General features: G+C 44.2%; 1 protein-coding gene across 1 annotated transcript in view; it reads right to left on the bottom strand.

Moving 5' to 3' along the window:
• Positions 1-2,374: 2,374 nt before the first annotated feature.
• The window catches only part of LOC121574606 (potassium voltage-gated channel subfamily B member 1-like), an 82,758-nt gene continuing 67,740 nt past the window's right edge, over positions 2,375-17,392 (bottom strand). Inside the window, exon 2 of the mRNA XM_041887157.2 lies at positions 2,375-4,261. Within this exon, the coding sequence (XP_041743091.2) occupies positions 2,375-4,261 (1,887 nt within the window). The remainder of the gene's footprint in view (positions 4,262-17,392) is intronic.

Raw genomic sequence — 17,392 nt, forward strand, 5'->3', positions numbered from 1 at the left:
AATTAATCCCAATACAGACTAAATGGCCCAATATTCCATTGTTAGGGATAAAATCATCTAATAGTGGACTGGCTATGGATATAGAGTGGGGCTGGACTAGGGCCTGAGGTCCACAGGGATAGCTACAGACATCAGGAGGAACAGTAGACATACAGCTCTCTGCCCCACTGTTCTCTCATCATCTGACTGTAACTAACTACATGGCTGGTCACACAAGTATACCACTCATTCTCTCCACCCCCAGTGTGTGCTGTGAAAGGGCATTTAGTTAAGCCAGACTAGCTGTGAGTGTTTGTTGGGGATATGTTGGCCTACATGCCTGCATGTGACACTTGGAGTGTTTAAGATTCCTCTCCCCTTACATAGGGCCGCTTGCCATGTCAGTGTAAGCCATCTTGTACCGGACTGCTTATGATCATGGAAACTGTGTTGTCAATTGTAGTGAGTGTGTGTGTGTGTGTTTGTGTGTGTGTGTGTATTTCGTGTTTGTGTGCTTTAATATCACACCCTCACAGCATGGTGACCCAGTTCTTTGCTTTACACTTTATTGAATTGTCATGTGAGCTCTATTAAACTAAGGCTACAGTGACAGACTTTCCAAAGTGGAGTTTGTTACTGGCAGAGGCACAGAAATACCTATCTCTTTTCATGTAGTCTGACAATGGAAAAATAGGACAATGGAAGTAAACAATACACTTTTTTCTCACTCTATATTGAGTGTGTAGCCAGGTGTTTAAACGGATAAATTAAAATGGTATCTTTAATATTATAAAGTGCATGAGGGTAGTGTATATGTGGTCTGTATCAGATACTACCTATGAGATGTACTGGGATAGGTTACGTTTAGATTGAACCCACATAAAACATGTGCCTGTGAGCATGTGTTAACTGCATGTGTATGAGCATGTGAGTGGCTCTGTGAAATAAAGTTCCCTCTTCCTTCTCCCTGTCCTTTCTTCCTGTGTGCCATCTTCCGGCATTCCACTCCTCTCTTCTCCCTTCATCTCTGCTGTGTTTCAGTTTGTCCTGGCTTCCTGAAATATTTCTGACATTCTGCTGTTTGAAACTATTGTTGTTATAATTAATTCATAATATTGTGTGGGTCAATGATATGATTAAAGATGCCCTGGCTTTAACAGAGTGTTAGATATTGCTGGTCTTATAGCTCAGTATCCCTCATCTTTCTTCTGCCATCAGAAAGAAAAACTATTTGGCTCCTCACATTGTACAAAGGATGGAAGGACAAACATTTATACCAACTTGGTGACAGGAGCAAAAAATACAAATTCATTATCTTGTAATATTCTCTGTTAAATACAACCCCTCTAAAATAAAACTATGTATTGAAATGCAAAACTATGAGTTTAGCATAATTCATTCTTTTAATATACCATTCTTAAATAATATAAAAAAATATCAATATAATTTTTTGCACAATAACTGTGTTAAAATATAAAGGAGACTGGGTTAACCCTAACCCTAACCTGTCTGGATAAATCACACACAATCAAAAACAAAAAAATAAGTAAACAAACAAAACAACAAAGAATACCCTGTACAGAATTGAAAATATTCATCACATTGAGGTGCGGTTAGTGCTACCCGGGAGGCGGGAGGTGGGGGCGTGATGGGAATGAGGAAACAGACTGGATATCAAAGTGGTTGTTTCCTCTCTAATGGCTGAACCAAACTGTTGATAAACAAGGATGAAAGTTCACCTCTCAGATAGCATCACAAAATAACAGACCAAAGAAAATATACTATTTATATAAAAAAAAAGAATAAAAAAAAGAATATACATAAAATACTGTAGAACTATGTGTATGTTTATCTGCCTATCATCATGCATACACATACACTCACAGACAAACACACGCACACGCTATGCATACACATAGTCACATATAACTAAGGCCAGTTTTGAGGAATAAAACACTAAGAAATAAACTAAATTTCTTTAAGCACAATGCTGATTCAGCAATGCCTACATCTACAGTGTGTGACCAGATTCTGCAGAGTTATGTGCATCCCCTTTGGACACCGCCGCAATGCACCCTTTTAAATTCTCTCTCTTTCTCAATCCTGCTATAACATCTCCCAATGCCCTGGGTAATTCTGCTGACAGTCTTTGCCCTCAAGTAGCAGGAAAAGGAAGGAAGAGTAGGCTCCTTCCGGTGTCCCATACATTCTACTTATTGGGCATTTGTTAAAAACAAAAACAAAAAAACAGTCGCTGCAGGTGTTTTAGTTCCATTTATTCATGTAAGTAGGAATGCTGTTCCTGGTATGGGTTAGAGCTCATGTTTTATTTGATTTCTCTCTGGTATTTGCACCATGTCCTCCTGTTTGGGTTCTCTCTGTACTACCTATACCCTCACTTGCTCTCATTATGGGTGTTTGAACGACTTCTCTCTCCCCGGGAAAGCACATGGTTCTCCTGTCCCCCACCTGGCCGGGCTTCCAAGAGGAACACCCTGTTACCCAGCATCCTCTGGGAGCCCTCCAGGTGGTTGGCCGCACGGTGGTGGCTGCTCTGGGAGCTGAGTTTGGGGCTGGCTTTTCCTAGAAGCCTCTGGGAGGCGTATGTACCCGAGCTGTCATGGAGGTGCTCCTCCTCGTCCGTGTCAGCGTCGATGAACTTGCTGATGGACGCGTCATGGAATGTGAAGACTGTCGGGATCAGGGTCTCAGAGGGTGGAGTCTTGCTGCTGGCAGTGGTGTAGATAGACACCTCAGGGCTCATGAGGGAGTGGGCAGAGAGGGCAGAGCTATCTGAGAGGGCCCCACCCCCTGGCCCCTGTGCTGAGGAGGAGGAGGAAGGGCCCGCATCCCCGCCTTTGAAGTTGGCCTTGAGGGAGCGGTTCTTGAGCGGGTTGCTGAAGCGTAGGCCCCGGGGGCTGTCAGAGAACAGGCTGTGCTTGGAGACTCGTCCTCCAGGGACCTTGGTGGCGCTGTAGGGGCACTCCATGCCCTCGTGCTCCAGGGTGGTCTCGAGCATGGGGTTGACACTAACCCTCCCTAGTACAATGGTGCTGGGGCTGTGGGAGAAGCGGGCGCTTTCGGTGAAGTCAGCGGCACAGCTCATGAAGCTGTCAATACTGGACATGCTCCTCATGTCTGTGGTTGGGGCAGACTTTGTGGGGATGCTACCCATCTCTATCTCGTCTCTCTTCTTGGGTGCTTTAGACAAAGGCCCCTTGTCCTTACTGTTAAGGTTAGGCTGAGACTGGGTCTTGGCCATCTTGTTGTACATTACCTCCAGTTTCTGAGCGTTGAGTTGCTGAGGACTGGAGGGACAGGCTTTGTCTGGGGAGCTGGGCTGCAAGGACTGAGTGGAGCCCATCTCTGAGGTGGTCCTCTTGGGAGTCCCTTTCCTGTGGCTTAGAGACAAGGGGTTGTCCTGCACCTTCCCCATGTTCTCGCCATTATTTTCTACCACTATGTCTATGAGCTCGACACTGCGTGCGAACACCTCCTTCATGTTCATGGAGATGATGCTGCCGTTCCTCTTGGCCCTCTCCAGGGCCTCCCGCCTTTTGATGGCCTTCTCCTGCCTCTTCTGCTCCTTGTAGAACTCTGAGAAGTTGTTGACGATGATGGGGATGGGCAGGGCTATCACCAACACTCCAGCTATGCAGCACAGACCCCCAATAATCTTACCCAGTAAAGTCTTTGGGTAGATGTCCCCATACCCCACCGTAGTCATAGTAATGGTAGCCCACCAGAAGGAGGCCGGGATGCTTTTGAACTTGGTGTCCTCCTCGTCCTTCTCGGCAAAGAAGACGAGGCTGGAGAAGATCATGATGCCCATGGCCAGAAATAGGATGAGCAGGCCCAGCTCGTTGTAGCTCCTCCTCAGGGTGAAGCCCAGAGACTGGAGCCCTGTGGAATGCCTGGCCAGCTTCAGAATACGGAGGATGCGCATGATCCTGAAGATCTGCACCACCCTCCGGACATTCTGGAACTGTAGAACGCTCTTATTAGATTCAGTCAGGAATATGGTGACGTAGTAGGGTAGGATGGCCAGCAGGTCTATGATGTTTAGTGGACCCTTGAAGAACTTCCACTTGCTGGGCGAGGAGATGAAGCGGAGCAGGTACTCCATGGTAAACCAGGCGATGCACACCGCCTCCACATGAGCCAGCTGAGGGTTGTCTGTCACCTGGCCAAACTCGTCTATGTCCTGCAGCTCCGGGAGGGTGTTCAGAGACAAGGCAATGGTTGACAGCACGATAAAGAGGATGGAGATGATGGCCAGGACCTGTTGAAACACAACCAAGATAACATGCATCAGTCAAACCTCAGTGCAGTGACATGTAGAACATTAATGCCAAAGCATTTCCATGCTTTTTTGTCTGGATCCAACTGTGGGATAAAATGACTTTTCAAAGTTGCTTTAAATATCTTAAGTACGGCTGTGGCAAATAATAACAGTCATTTTGTGAAGCTGAAACCTGAAAAATATGATGAATTCATGACCCATTTAGCTCTCTGACTGATTTAGCTCCTGAACATTATGAAAAGGCTACTGTCATATCAGGACTAGCAGTTTTTTAAGAGAAAAAAAGGTCAAAGATAAATATGATTTAGATTGCCTGGTTGAGCATTCAAGTCTGACCAAAATTACGTTTTGAAAGTCAGTGTTATTCATTTTAGCCCACATTCTTTGCCACCAAAAGCTGTCTTTTCCAATAGTGTGATTGCAGCCCGCAATCACAGTGGAATCAACACCACATGGTGTTGTTATTCGACTGCATAATTTCCCAGCATACAGTGAGGGAAAAAAGTATTTGATCCCCTGCTGATTTTGTATGTTTGCCCACTGACAAAGAAATTATCAGTCTATAATTTTAATGGTAGGTTTATTTGAACAATGACAGACAGAATAACAACAAAAAAATCCAGAAAAACGCATGTCAAAAATGTTAAAAATTGATTTGCATTTTAATGAGGGAAATAAGTATTTGACCCCCTCTCAATCGAATGATTTCTGGCTCCCAGGTGTCTTTTATACAGGTAACGAGCTGAGATTAGGAGCACACTCTTAAAGGGAGTGCTCCTAATCTCAGCTTGTTACCTGTATAAAAGACACGTATCCACAGAAGCAATCAATCAATGTATAAAAGACACCTGTCCACAGAAGCAATCAATCAATCAGATTCCAAACTCTCCACCATGGCCAAGACCAAAGAGCTCTCCAAGGATGTCAGGGACATGATTGTAGACCTACACAAGGCTGGAATGGGCTACAAGACCATCGCCAAGCAGCTTGGTGAGAAGGTGACAACAGTTGGTGCGATTATTCGCAAATGGAAGAAACACAAAATAACTGTCAATCTCCCTCGGCCTGGGGCTCCATGCAAGATCTCACCTCGTGGAGTTGCAATGATCATGAGAACGGTGAGGAATCAGCCCAGAACTACACGGGAGGATCTTGTCAATGATCTCAAGGCAGCTGGGACCATAGTCTCCAAGAAAACAATTGGTAACACACTACGCCGTGAAGGACTGAAATCCTGCAGCGCCCGCAAGGTCCCCCTGCTCAAGAAAGCACATATACAGGGCCGTCTGAAGTTTGCCAATGAACATCTGAATGATTCAGAGGAGAACTGGGTGAAAGTGTTGTGGTCGGATGAGACCAAAATCAAGCTCTTTGAAATCAACTCAACTCGCCGTGTTTGGAGGAGGAGGAATGCTGCCTATGACCCCAAGAACACTATCCCCACCGTCAAACATGGAGGTGGAAACAATATGTTTTGGGGGTGTTTTTCTGCTAAGGGGACAGGACAACCTCACCGCATCAAAGGAACGATGGACGGGGCCATGTACCATCAAATCATGGGTGAGAACCTCCTTCCCTCAGCCAGGGCATTGAAAATGGGTCGTGGATGGGTATTCCAGCATGACAATGACCCAAAACACATGGCCAAGGCAAAAAAGGAGTGGCTCAAGAAGAAGCACATTAAGGTCCTGGAGTGGCCTAGCCAGTCTCCAGACCTTAATCCCATAGAAAATCTGTGGAGGGAGCTGAAGGTTTGAGTAGCCAAACGTCAGCCTCGAAACCTTAATGACTTGGAGAAGTTCTACAAAGAGGAGTGGAACAAAATCCCTCCTGAGATGTGTGCAAACCTGGTGGCCAACTACAAGAAACGTCTGACCTCTGTGATTACCAACAAGGGTTTTGCCATCAAGTATTAAGTCATGTTTTGCAGAGGGGTCAAATACTTATTTCCCTCATTAAAATGCAAATCAATTTATAACATTTTTGACATGCGTTTTTCTGGATTTTTTTGTTGTCTCTCACTGTTCAAATAAACCTACCATTAAAATTATAGGCTGATCATGTCTTTGTCAGTGGGCAAACGTACAAAATCAGCAAGGGATCAAATACTTTTTTCCCTCACTGTACTTTGTTACAGGTTGCTTTTTAGAATAGTTTGTTTTAATATCGATGTTTCTGCATGGACATTGATTGATTAATTGATCTTATACTACATAAAGATAAATAACATACATTTATTTATCTAATCCAATCTGTAAGTGGTTGGATTTATTTCACCCATTGTTCCAGTTTAGATGATTTAGGTAGTGTCATTTCTTTTTACCCCCTTATTCGTGATATCGAATTAAGATCTTGTCTCATCGCTGCAACTCCCCAACGGGCTCGGGAGAGGTGAAGGTCGAGTCATGCGTCCTCCAAAACATGACCCACCAAACCGCGCGCCAGCTGCACCAATGTGTCAGAGTAAACACTGTTCAACTGATGACCGAGGTCAGCCTGCAGGCACCCGGCCTGCCACAAGGAGTCGCTAGAGCAGGATGAGTCAAGTAAAGCCCCCCCCGGCCAAATCCTCCCCTAACCCGGACGACACTGGGCCAATTGTGCGCCACCCTATGTGACTCCTGGTCACGGCCAGTTGTGACAGCCTGGGCTCAAACCCGGGTCTGTAGTGACACCTCAAGTACTGCAATGCAGTGCCTTAGACCGCTGCGCCACTTGGGAGGCCAGTAGTCAAATTTTTCAATCTTCCCTACCTTTACAGTCATTCTAACTGCAAATTGCAGGTGATTAAAAGTTCAAATTGTTGGATATCCTAACACTTTGCAAGCTCGTATAATGTGACTTGCAAACCAGGAGTTTCAGACCACTGTGAAAGGGTAAAAATAGGCTGTCGAAGTATGGTATTGTCAAAAAAAGCAATGTATTGCTTTAAATAATGTAATTTTTATGTCGAAATATTCACTTAGGCACTCACTTGGTGAAGGCTACAGGACTGAAAGCCATCGAATGCAACAATTGTGTCTCTGTCACTAGCAAACACAGTCATGGGTGGCACTGGTACCATTTCAAATTTACTCGAATGGCTCCCTGGGAAATAAATACATATTTCCCAGGGTGCCTTTGAAGGCCCTCAGATCAATCCCCCCTCCCCCATTATACTTTTTTGGAACTCAGTTGGGGTCTCAACTTACTGTTGCGAGTTAGAATAGTAGACTACACAAGGTGCCATTTTTAAATTTGGTTGTGCAGCAGTAGTTTTACTCTTGTTATGTCAGTCACTGATAGTCAGTTAATTAGCCCATGTCAGCAAAAGAAATTTAGATTGCTAAATTAGGTTAGCAGCCAGCAATCTAAAAAATTACCGCCTGGGGGCCCCCCATTGATTTTGTTTGTCAGTCTCACTCAGATATCATATTAAAAACTGGGGTTTGGATGTGGGTACGCAAACCATTTTTGTTTTTGTGGCCTCAAAGATGCCCATCCCTGCCCTACAGTGTTAAAACAACAGCCCAAAACAAGTTACTGTAACACAACAGGTGTTGATTCCCTGACACAGAGAAAGTGTAACAGCATCAGCTCTAATAAAGTGTTAATTGAAGTCAGAATTTTCCCGGGGTTTTAGGGACCCAACATTCTTGGGGTGTTAGTTCATCAGCACTTTGAAAAATGTTAGTTTAACGCTATTTCTGATGGTCACATATGCACACTAAGAAAGTGTTACATTTAACACTGTGGGTGTTATATTTTTTATTTCAAATTTGCTGTGCAGCTTTAAAATTGCGGTGTCATATCTCTGCCAAATGTGTGCCCTTTGTCCTCTCCTTCTTTCTGCCTCTCCTCTCAGTCCCTCCCCATCTGCCTCTCTCCTTCAGACTGACTCCCTCAGACTTACTGTCCTAGTTCTTCTACAAAGCAAAGTGAGTCTGTACTACTAGCAGATTACAAGAGACCTAGATTCATAGCACAGCCTGCAACTCCCCTGCATGATAAGAGCATTTGAACCTGTGTGGAGGTCACAGGGGACAGGATGATGAGTACTACACGCTGAGTACATCAGGATATGGGAGAGGTGTTGTGGATTAACAGAGCGCATTCAGATCAGGGCCGTGTGTACACTGGGTGTGACACACCTATTATTCCTCTCCCAGCTAGGACCAGTGTGTGTCAATCCAACACAAGGTCACAGTGGAGGCTGTGTCCCTATCCCTGTCCCAGGTCAGTGGAATGCAGGATTACTCCCTGGCACTGCTCAGCATTCATTAGCTTTAATTCATCCTGGCAGGTGAGGTGCCTGCAAACCCACCCTGGCCTTTAGGGAGAGGCTGAGAGAGAGTGCAAGAGAGAGAGAGAAAGAGAGAGAGAGAGAGAAAGAAAGAGAGAGACAAAGAGGTAGAGGCAGTCTGGGCTATAGTGTTTCAGCATCAGCTCAATGCCCCAGCTAAAAGAGAGTGAATTAAAGACCAGACAGTTTAAACTCAATCAGAGCCACACCTAATATGTCCTTCATCTAGTCAGGATCCTGAGGGACCAAAGTGATGTATAAAAATTTACAAACACATTAGATCCAAGGGGATTTGCTCCCATTAAAGATTCCCTCAACCAATCACCATTATTGACTCAAGTTCACACCATTTCAAGTGTAAACTGCAATTTATATATTGACAAGGACAAAGTATATCTGACCTTTGAATATGTGTCATTGTATGTCACGGTTTCCTTATATTTCCACTGTGTTTATAAGGATAATGTGTAGTGTTTGGGGTTCTTGAGTATTTTACTAACACACTTAAACTGATATACATTGGCTGATGTGGTCGTTAGGTATACTGTACCTCATACATGTCTAAGTGCACATTATGCCTGACATCCAGACATGTAATACTGTAACTCTGTCTGTGGGCCAAACACAAATTACTTTCCACAACATTCCACGCACTTCAAGACATAACACAATATATCAAGTGAACATTTACACACCTTTAAAGGTGTTATGCTATAGCATTAAGTAAAACAGAGATATCCGCTTGCCCTACTGAAAGATTAATCTAACCTGCTCTCTGTGTCTAGTCTAGATGTTTATCTCTCACACGCTCACTCTCAGTGTTGGGTTACAACGCCGGGATGGGGAGAGCTCAAGTGTTAGAACATGGACCATGTAAAGCCATAGAGCCAGCTCCACGCACTGAGAATCCAGGTCAATTAAACTGAACAAAATTATAAACGCAACATGCAACAATTTCAAAGATTTTACTGAGTTACAGTTCATATAAGGAAATCAGTCATTTGAAATAAATTAATTAGGCCCTAATCTATGGATTTCACATGACTGGGAATACAGATATGCATCTGTTGGTCACAGATACCTTAAATAAAAGGTAGGGGCGTGGATCAGAAAACCAGTCAGTATCTGTTGTGTCCACCATTTGCCTCATACAGCGCGACACATCTCCTTCGCATAGAGTTGATCAGGTTGTTGATTGTGGCCTGTGGAATGTTGTCCCACTCCTCTTCAATGGCTGTGCGAAGTTGCTGGATATTGGCGGTAACTGGAACACGCTGTCGGACACGTCAATCCAGAGCATCCCAAACATGCTCAATGGGTGACATGCAGTGGTATAAAGTACTTAAGTAAAAATACTTGAAAGTACTACTTAAGTAGTTTTTTGGGGTATCTGTACTTTACTTTACTATTTATAATTTTGACAACTTTTACTTTTACTTCACTACATTCCTAAAGAAAATGATGTACTTTTTACTCCATACATCCCTGACACCCAAAAGTACTTGTTGAAGAGGGAGAGAGAACTCAGTGAGGGCAGCTCCCCTCCACAGCAGGTAGTGTAGTTACTGTTAGGGAGCTCTGCTCTGCTGTGGAGTTTGTATGGAGATCTGTGCTATCATGTACTGTCTGCACCACCCTAGGCTTCACATCTAGTTTTACCACCAGTCTGATGGGAGCTGAGGCCAGCCCAGGGCCAGGGGGAGGTGTGAGAGAGGGTGAGGGATGGAAACGAGGATACAAGAAACATGTCTGCCACCTGGAGCAGAGAGGACAGAGAAGGATAAATATAATAGGATTGTATCGCTCTTTTCTATCCCTCTCTCCTGGGCCACAGAGTATGGATTCAGTTTCACTGCACTTAATCATGGCTCCGCTTGCCTAGTTCACCACCTGATCTTGTCTTGTCTCTCTCTCTCTCTCTCTCTCTCTCTCTCTCTCTCTCTCTCTCTCTCTCTCTCTCTCTCTCTCTCTCTCCCTCTCTTTATCTCTCTCTCTCTCACACACACACAAACACACACATCATCTCATGCTATTTAGTCTGGGCGAAATGGGCACACATAGGGTATTTCTGATCCTGTTATGTGTAGCGGTGCTATGATCTAGCAATAAATATTTTCTCTGTGTACTGTATGCTTGACCTCCTTCACTCCCCACTTATTACTGGGTCGTACAGGCCACGGCTGGAGGAATCAATATCACTTGTTTTTGTTTCTATTAATGACAATGTAATGGAAAGGATGGATGGAATTACCCAGCCACTGCCAGTAAACACCAGGTCTTCCTCAGGCCGACGTGAGAATACAATGGGGTAGAGTACAGTGTAGACAAAAACACCTACACTCATGGGGAACAGTCTGTTCGGAAAGTTGGTGTGACCCAGTTGTTTGAAAGTCTACCCTCAAACTCCCCCAAACTCTTCCCCCCTCCTCACCTATTCCCTCATCACCGTCCCAGAACCACTAGCAAACAACCTTATATGAGGCAGGTGGGGAGACTGTGAGATGGAGCGGTAAAGAGAGAAAGAGAGGCACAGAGAGAGGAAGGACACGTAGAGAGGAGAGATGGAGTAGTAAGAGAGAAAGGCTTGGATGTCAAACAAACAGTACAGCAAGACAGTTTCCTCTCCTCAAACCTCCTCTCTCCTCTCTTCAAACCTCCTCTCCTCTCTCCTCTCCTCAAACCTCCTCTCTCCTCTCCTCAAACCTCCTCTCTCCTCTCCTCAAACCTCCTCTCTCCTCTCTTCAAACCTCCTCTCTCCTCTCTTCAAACCTCCTCTCTCCTCTCCTCAAACCTCCTCTCTCCTCTCTCCTCTCCTCAAACCTCCTCTCTCCTCTCTTCAAACCTCCTCTCTCCTCTCTTCAAACCTCCTCTCTCCTCTCTTCAAACCTCCTCTCTCCTCTCCTCAAACCTCCTCTCTCCTCTCCTCAAACCTCCTCTCTCCTTTGTCACATTGAAGGGCTGACTGTGATTATGTAATCATGGGGAGATGACAGCAAATGTTACCCCCACGTTACCGAGCACATCACAACCCCCCAATCTTCCCGTCCCACCTCTGGGCCTGTCCTGGCCAATGGGGTGCAGAGGGGGAGACAGAGAGATGGATGGCTGGGCTCCCAGGCAGTGGGCTGTGTCCTCTGAAGCTGTGAAGGTGGCACTGTCACCAGGAAACAGGGTGTGTGTGTGTGTGTGTGTGTGTGTGTGTGTGTGTGTGTGTGTGTGTGTGTGTGTGTGTGTGTGTGTGTGTAACTCTGAGCTTATGCCTCTGCCTCTTAGTGGGTTTAGACAGGTAAGAGAGAGAGTGTGTGTCTGACTGTGTGTGAATGCATACGCATGCTCCCTTGTGGGTGGCGGGTGCAGGAGGGGCAAGGGCTCCCTGCGTGTCACTGGCCTGCACTAGAACAGCTGTTTGCCACCAGCCTTTCTCCCAGGACATCTGGCAGGAAATCAACTCTCTTCTGCAAGCATCTGGAGCATCTACTGGAGCAGGGTGGACATTCTCTAATGTGTGCCAAAACGTTTACTTACACATGGGTTGCTATGTGGGGAAATAATTTTAGAATGGTTTAGAGCCAGAGAAAGAATTACAGTGCCTTCAGAAAGTATCCACATTTTGTTGTGTTACAGCCTGAATTTAAAATGGTTAAATTGAGTTTTTTGTCACTGGCCTACACACAATACCCCATAATGTCAAAGTGGAATTTAGTTTTTCAAAATTTGTACAAATTAATTAAACATGAAATGCTAAAAGGTCTTGAGTCAATAAGTATTCAACCCCTTTGTTATGGCAAGCGTAAATACGTTCAGGGGTAAACATTTGCTTAACAAGTCACATAATAAGTTGCATGGACTCACTCTGTGTGCAATAGTACTATTTAACATGATTTTTGAATGACTACCTCATCTCTGTACCCCATACATACAATTATCTGTAAGGTCCCTCAGTCGAGCAGGGAATTTCAAACACAGATTAAACCACAAAGACCATGGAGGTTTTCCAATGCCTCGTAAAGAAGGGCACCTATTGGTAGATAAAGGTATCCCTTTGAGCATGGTGAAGTTATTAATTACACTTTGGATGGTGTATGAATACACCCATTCACTACAAAGATACAGGCGTCCTTCCTAACTCAGTTGCTGGAGAGGAAGAAAACCGCTCAGGCATTTCACATTTACATTTACATTTACATCTTAGTCATTTAGCAGACGCTCTTATCCAGAGCGACTTACAGTTAGTGAATGCATACATGTTTTTTTGTTTGTTTTGTGTTTTTTTTCATACTGGCCCAATGGTGACTTTAAAACAGTTACAGAGTTTAATGGCTGTAATAGGAGAAATGAATGGAACAACATTATAATTAATCTACAATGCTAACCTAATCGACAGAGTGAAAAGAAGGAAGCCTGTACAGAATAAAACTATTCCAAAACATGAATCCTGTTTGCAACAAGGCACTAAAGTAATACTGCAAAAAATGTAGCAAAGCAATTCACTTCTTGTCCTGATTACAAAGTGTTATGTTTGGGGCAAATCCAATACAACACATTACTGAGTACCACCCTCCATATTTTAAAGCATAGTGGTGGCTGCATCATGTTATGGGTATGCTTGTATCCGTTAAGGACTGGGGAGCTTTCAGGAAAAAAAAGGTATGAAGCTAAGCACAGGCAAAATCCTAGAGGAAAACCTGGTTCAGTCTGCTTTCCACCAGACACTGGGAGATAAATTGACCTTTCAGCAGGACAATAACCTAAAACACAAGGCCAAATCTACACTGGAGTTGCTTACCAAGAAGACAGTGAATGTTCCTGAGTGTCCGAGTTACAGTTTTGACTTAAATCTGCTTGAAAATCTACGGCAGGACCTGAAAATGGTTTTGAAAAGAATAACGGTCAAATGCTGCACAATCCAGGTGTGGAAAGCTCTTAGAGACTTACCCAGAAAGACTCACAGGTGTAATCGCTGCCAAACATGATTCTAACATGTATTGACTCAGAGGGTTGAATACAGTATATTAGTGTATTGTTATTATTATTATATTTTCTTTTACAAATGTTAGAATTTCTCTTCCACTTTGACATTACAGATATTTTGTGTAGATCGTAGACAAAAAAACAACAACAATTAAATCCATTTTAATCCCACTTTGTAACACAGCAAAATGTGGAACAAATCAAGGGGTGTGAATACTTTCTGAAGGCACTGTACATGTATTTTTTTTTGTAAATAAACAACAAACAAAAAAGATTTAGGGGGTAGATCAGCTTTAATAATGCAGATAGATTGTAACTTCCATCAATGTAATTGTCTGCATCACTTCCAATCCCCCATATTTTTTGTTTTATCTCGCAAATATTGTGGGGAGAACAAGTATTTGATACACTGCCGATTTTGCAGGTTTTCCTACTTACAAAGCATGTAGAGGTCTGTAATTTTTTATCATAGGCACACTTCAACTGTGAGAGACGGAATCTAAAACAAAAATCCAGAAAATCACATTGTATGATTTTTAAGTAATTAATTTGCATTTTATTGCATGACATAAGTATTTGATCACCTACCAACCAGTAAGAATTCCGGCTCTCACAGACCTGTTAGTTTTTCTTTAAGAAGCCCTCCTGTTCTTCACTCATTACCTGTATTAACTGCACCTGTTTGAACTCGTTACCTGTATAAAAGACACCTGTCCACACACTCAATCAAACAGACTCCAACCTCTCCACAATGGCCAAGACCATAGAGCTGTGTAAGGACATCAGGGATAAAATTGTAGACCTGCACAAGGCTGGGATGGGCTACAGGACAATAGGCAAGCAGCTTGGTGAGAAGGCAACAACTGTTGGCGCAATTATTAGAAAATGGAAGAAGTTCAAGATGACGGTCAATCACCCTCGGTCTGGGGCTCCATGCAAGATCTCACCTCGTGGGGCATCAATGATCATGAGGAAGGTGAGGGATCAGCCCAGAACTACACGGCAGGACCTGGTCAATGACCTGAAGAGAGCTGGGACCACAGTCTCAAAGAAAACCATTAGTAACACACTACGCTGTCATGGATTAAAATCCTGCAGCGCACACAAGGTACCCCTGCTCAAGCCAGCGCATGTCCAGGCCCATCTGAAGTTTGCCAATGACCATCTGGATGATCCAGAGGAGGAATGGGAGAAGGTCATGTGGTCTGATGAGACAAAAATAGAGCTTTTTGGTCTAAACTCCACTCGCCGTGTTTGGAGGAAGAAGAAGGATGAGTACAAACCCAAGAACATCATCCCAACCGTGAAGCATGGAGCTGGAAACATCATTCTTTGGGGATGCTTTTCTGCAAAGGGGACAGGACGACTGCACCGTATTGAGGGGAGGATGGATGGGGCCATGTATCGCGAGATCTTGGCCAACAACCTCCTTCCCTCAGTAAGAGCATTGAAGATGGGTCGTGGCTGGGTCTTCCAGCATGACAACGACCTGAAACACACAGCCAGGGCAACTAAGGAGTGGCTCCGTAAGAAGCATCTCATGGTCCTGGAGTGGCCTAGCCAGTCTCCAGACCTGAACCCAATAGAAAATATTTGGAGGGAGCTGAAAGTCCGTATTGGCCAGCGACAGCCCCGAAACCTGAAGGATCTGGAGAAGGTCTGTATGGAGGAGTGGGCCAAAATCCCTGCTGCATTGTGTGCATACCTGGTCAAGACCTACAGGAAACGTATGATCTCTGTAATTGCAAACAAAGGTTTCTGTACCAAATATTAAGTTCTGCTTTTCTGATGTATCAAATACTTATGTCATGCAATAAAATGCAAATTAATTACTTAAAAATCATACAATGTGATTTTCTGGATTTTTGTTTTAGATTCCGTCTCTCACAGTTGAAGTGTACCTATGATAAAAGGTACCCCAGGTACTCCTGGAGTGGCGCAGTGGTCTAAGGCACTGCATCGCAGTGCTAACTGTGTCACTAGAGATCCTGGTTCGAATCCAGGCTCTGTCGCAGCCGGCCGCGACCGGGGAGACTCATGGGCGGCGCACAATTGGTCCAGGGTAGGGAGGGAATGGCCGGCCGGGGATGTAGCTCAGTTGATAGAGCATGGCGTTTGCAACGCCAGGGTTGTGGGTTCGATTCCCACGGGGGGCCAGTATAAAAAAATATGTATTCACTAACTGTAAGTCGCTCTGGATAAGAGCGTCTGCTAAATGACTAAAATGTAAATGTAAAATAAAAATTACAGACCTCTACATGCTTTGTAAGTAGGAAAACCTGCAAAATCGGCAGTGTATCAAATACTTGTTCTCCCCACTGTATACAGTGGGGAAAAAAAGTATTTAGTCAGCCACCAATTGTGCAAGTTCTCCCACTTAAAAAGATGAGAGAGGCCTGTAATTTTCATCATAGGTACACGTCAACTATGACAGACAAATTGAGAAAAAAAAATCCAGAAAATCACATTGTAGGATTTTTAATGAATTTATTTGCAAATTATGGTGGAAAATAAGTATTTGGTCACCTACAAACAAGCAAGATTTCTGGCTCTCACAGACCTGTAACTTCTTGTTTAAGAGGCTCCTCTGTCCCCCACTCGTTACCTGTATTAATGGCACCTGTTTGAACTTGTTATCAGTATAAAAGACACCTGTCCACAACCTCAAACAGTCACACTCCAAACTCCACTATGGCCAAGACCAAAGAGCTGTCAAAGGACACCAGAAACAAAATTGTAGACCTGCACCAGGCTGGGAAGACTGAATCTGCAATAGGTAAGGAGCTTGGTTTGAAGAAATCAACTGTGGGAGCAATTATTAGGAAATGGAAGACATACAAGACCACTGATAATCTCCCTCGATCTGGGGCTCCACGCAAGATCTCACCCTGTGGGGTCAAAATGATCACAAGAACGGTGAGCAAAAATCCCAGAACAACACGGGGGACCTAGTGAATGACCTGCAGAGAGCTGGGACCAAAGTAACAAAGCCTACCATCAGTAACACACTATGCCGCCAGGGACTCAAATCCTGCAGTGCAAGACGTGTCCCCCTGCTTAAGCCAGTACATGTCCAGGCCCGTCTGAAGTTTGCTAGAGTGCATTTGGATGATCCAGAAGAGGATTGGGAGAATGTCATATGGTCAGATGAAACCAAAATATAACTTTTGGTAAAAACTCAACTTGTCGTGTTTGGAGGACAAAGAATGCTGAGTTGCATCCAAAGAACACCATACCTACTGTGGAGCATGGGGGGTGGAAACATCATGCTTTGGGGCTGTTTTTCTGCAAAGGGACCAGGACGACTGATCCGTGTAAAGGAAAGAATGAATGGGGCCATGTATCGTGAGATTTTGAGTGAAAACCTCCTTCCATCAGCAAGGGCATTGAAGATGAAACGTGGCTGGGTCTTTCAGCATGACAATGATCCCAAACACACCGCCCGGGCAACGAAGGAGTGGCTTCGTAAGAAGCATTTCAAGGTCCTGGAGTGGCCTAGCCAGTCTCCAGATCTCAACCCCATAGAAAATCTTTGGAGGGAGTTGAAAGTCTGTGTTGCCCAGCGACAGCCCCAAAACATCACTGCTCTAGAGGCGATCTGCATGGAGGAATGGGCCAAAATACCAGCAACAGTTTGTGAAAACCTTGTGAAGACTTACAGAAAACGTTTGACCTGTGTCATTGCCAACAAAGGGTATATAACAAAGTATTGAGAAACTTTTGTTATTGACCAAATACTTATTTTCCACCATAATTTGCAAATAAATTCATTAAAAATCCTACAATGTGATTTTCTGGATTTTTTTTCTCATTTTGTCTGTCATAGTTGACGGTACCTATGATGAAAATTACAGGCC

This window comes from Coregonus clupeaformis, chromosome 10 (assembly GCF_020615455.1).
Source record: "Coregonus clupeaformis isolate EN_2021a chromosome 10, ASM2061545v1, whole genome shotgun sequence".
NCBI classification, from domain to species: domain Eukaryota; kingdom Metazoa; phylum Chordata; class Actinopteri; order Salmoniformes; family Salmonidae; genus Coregonus; species Coregonus clupeaformis.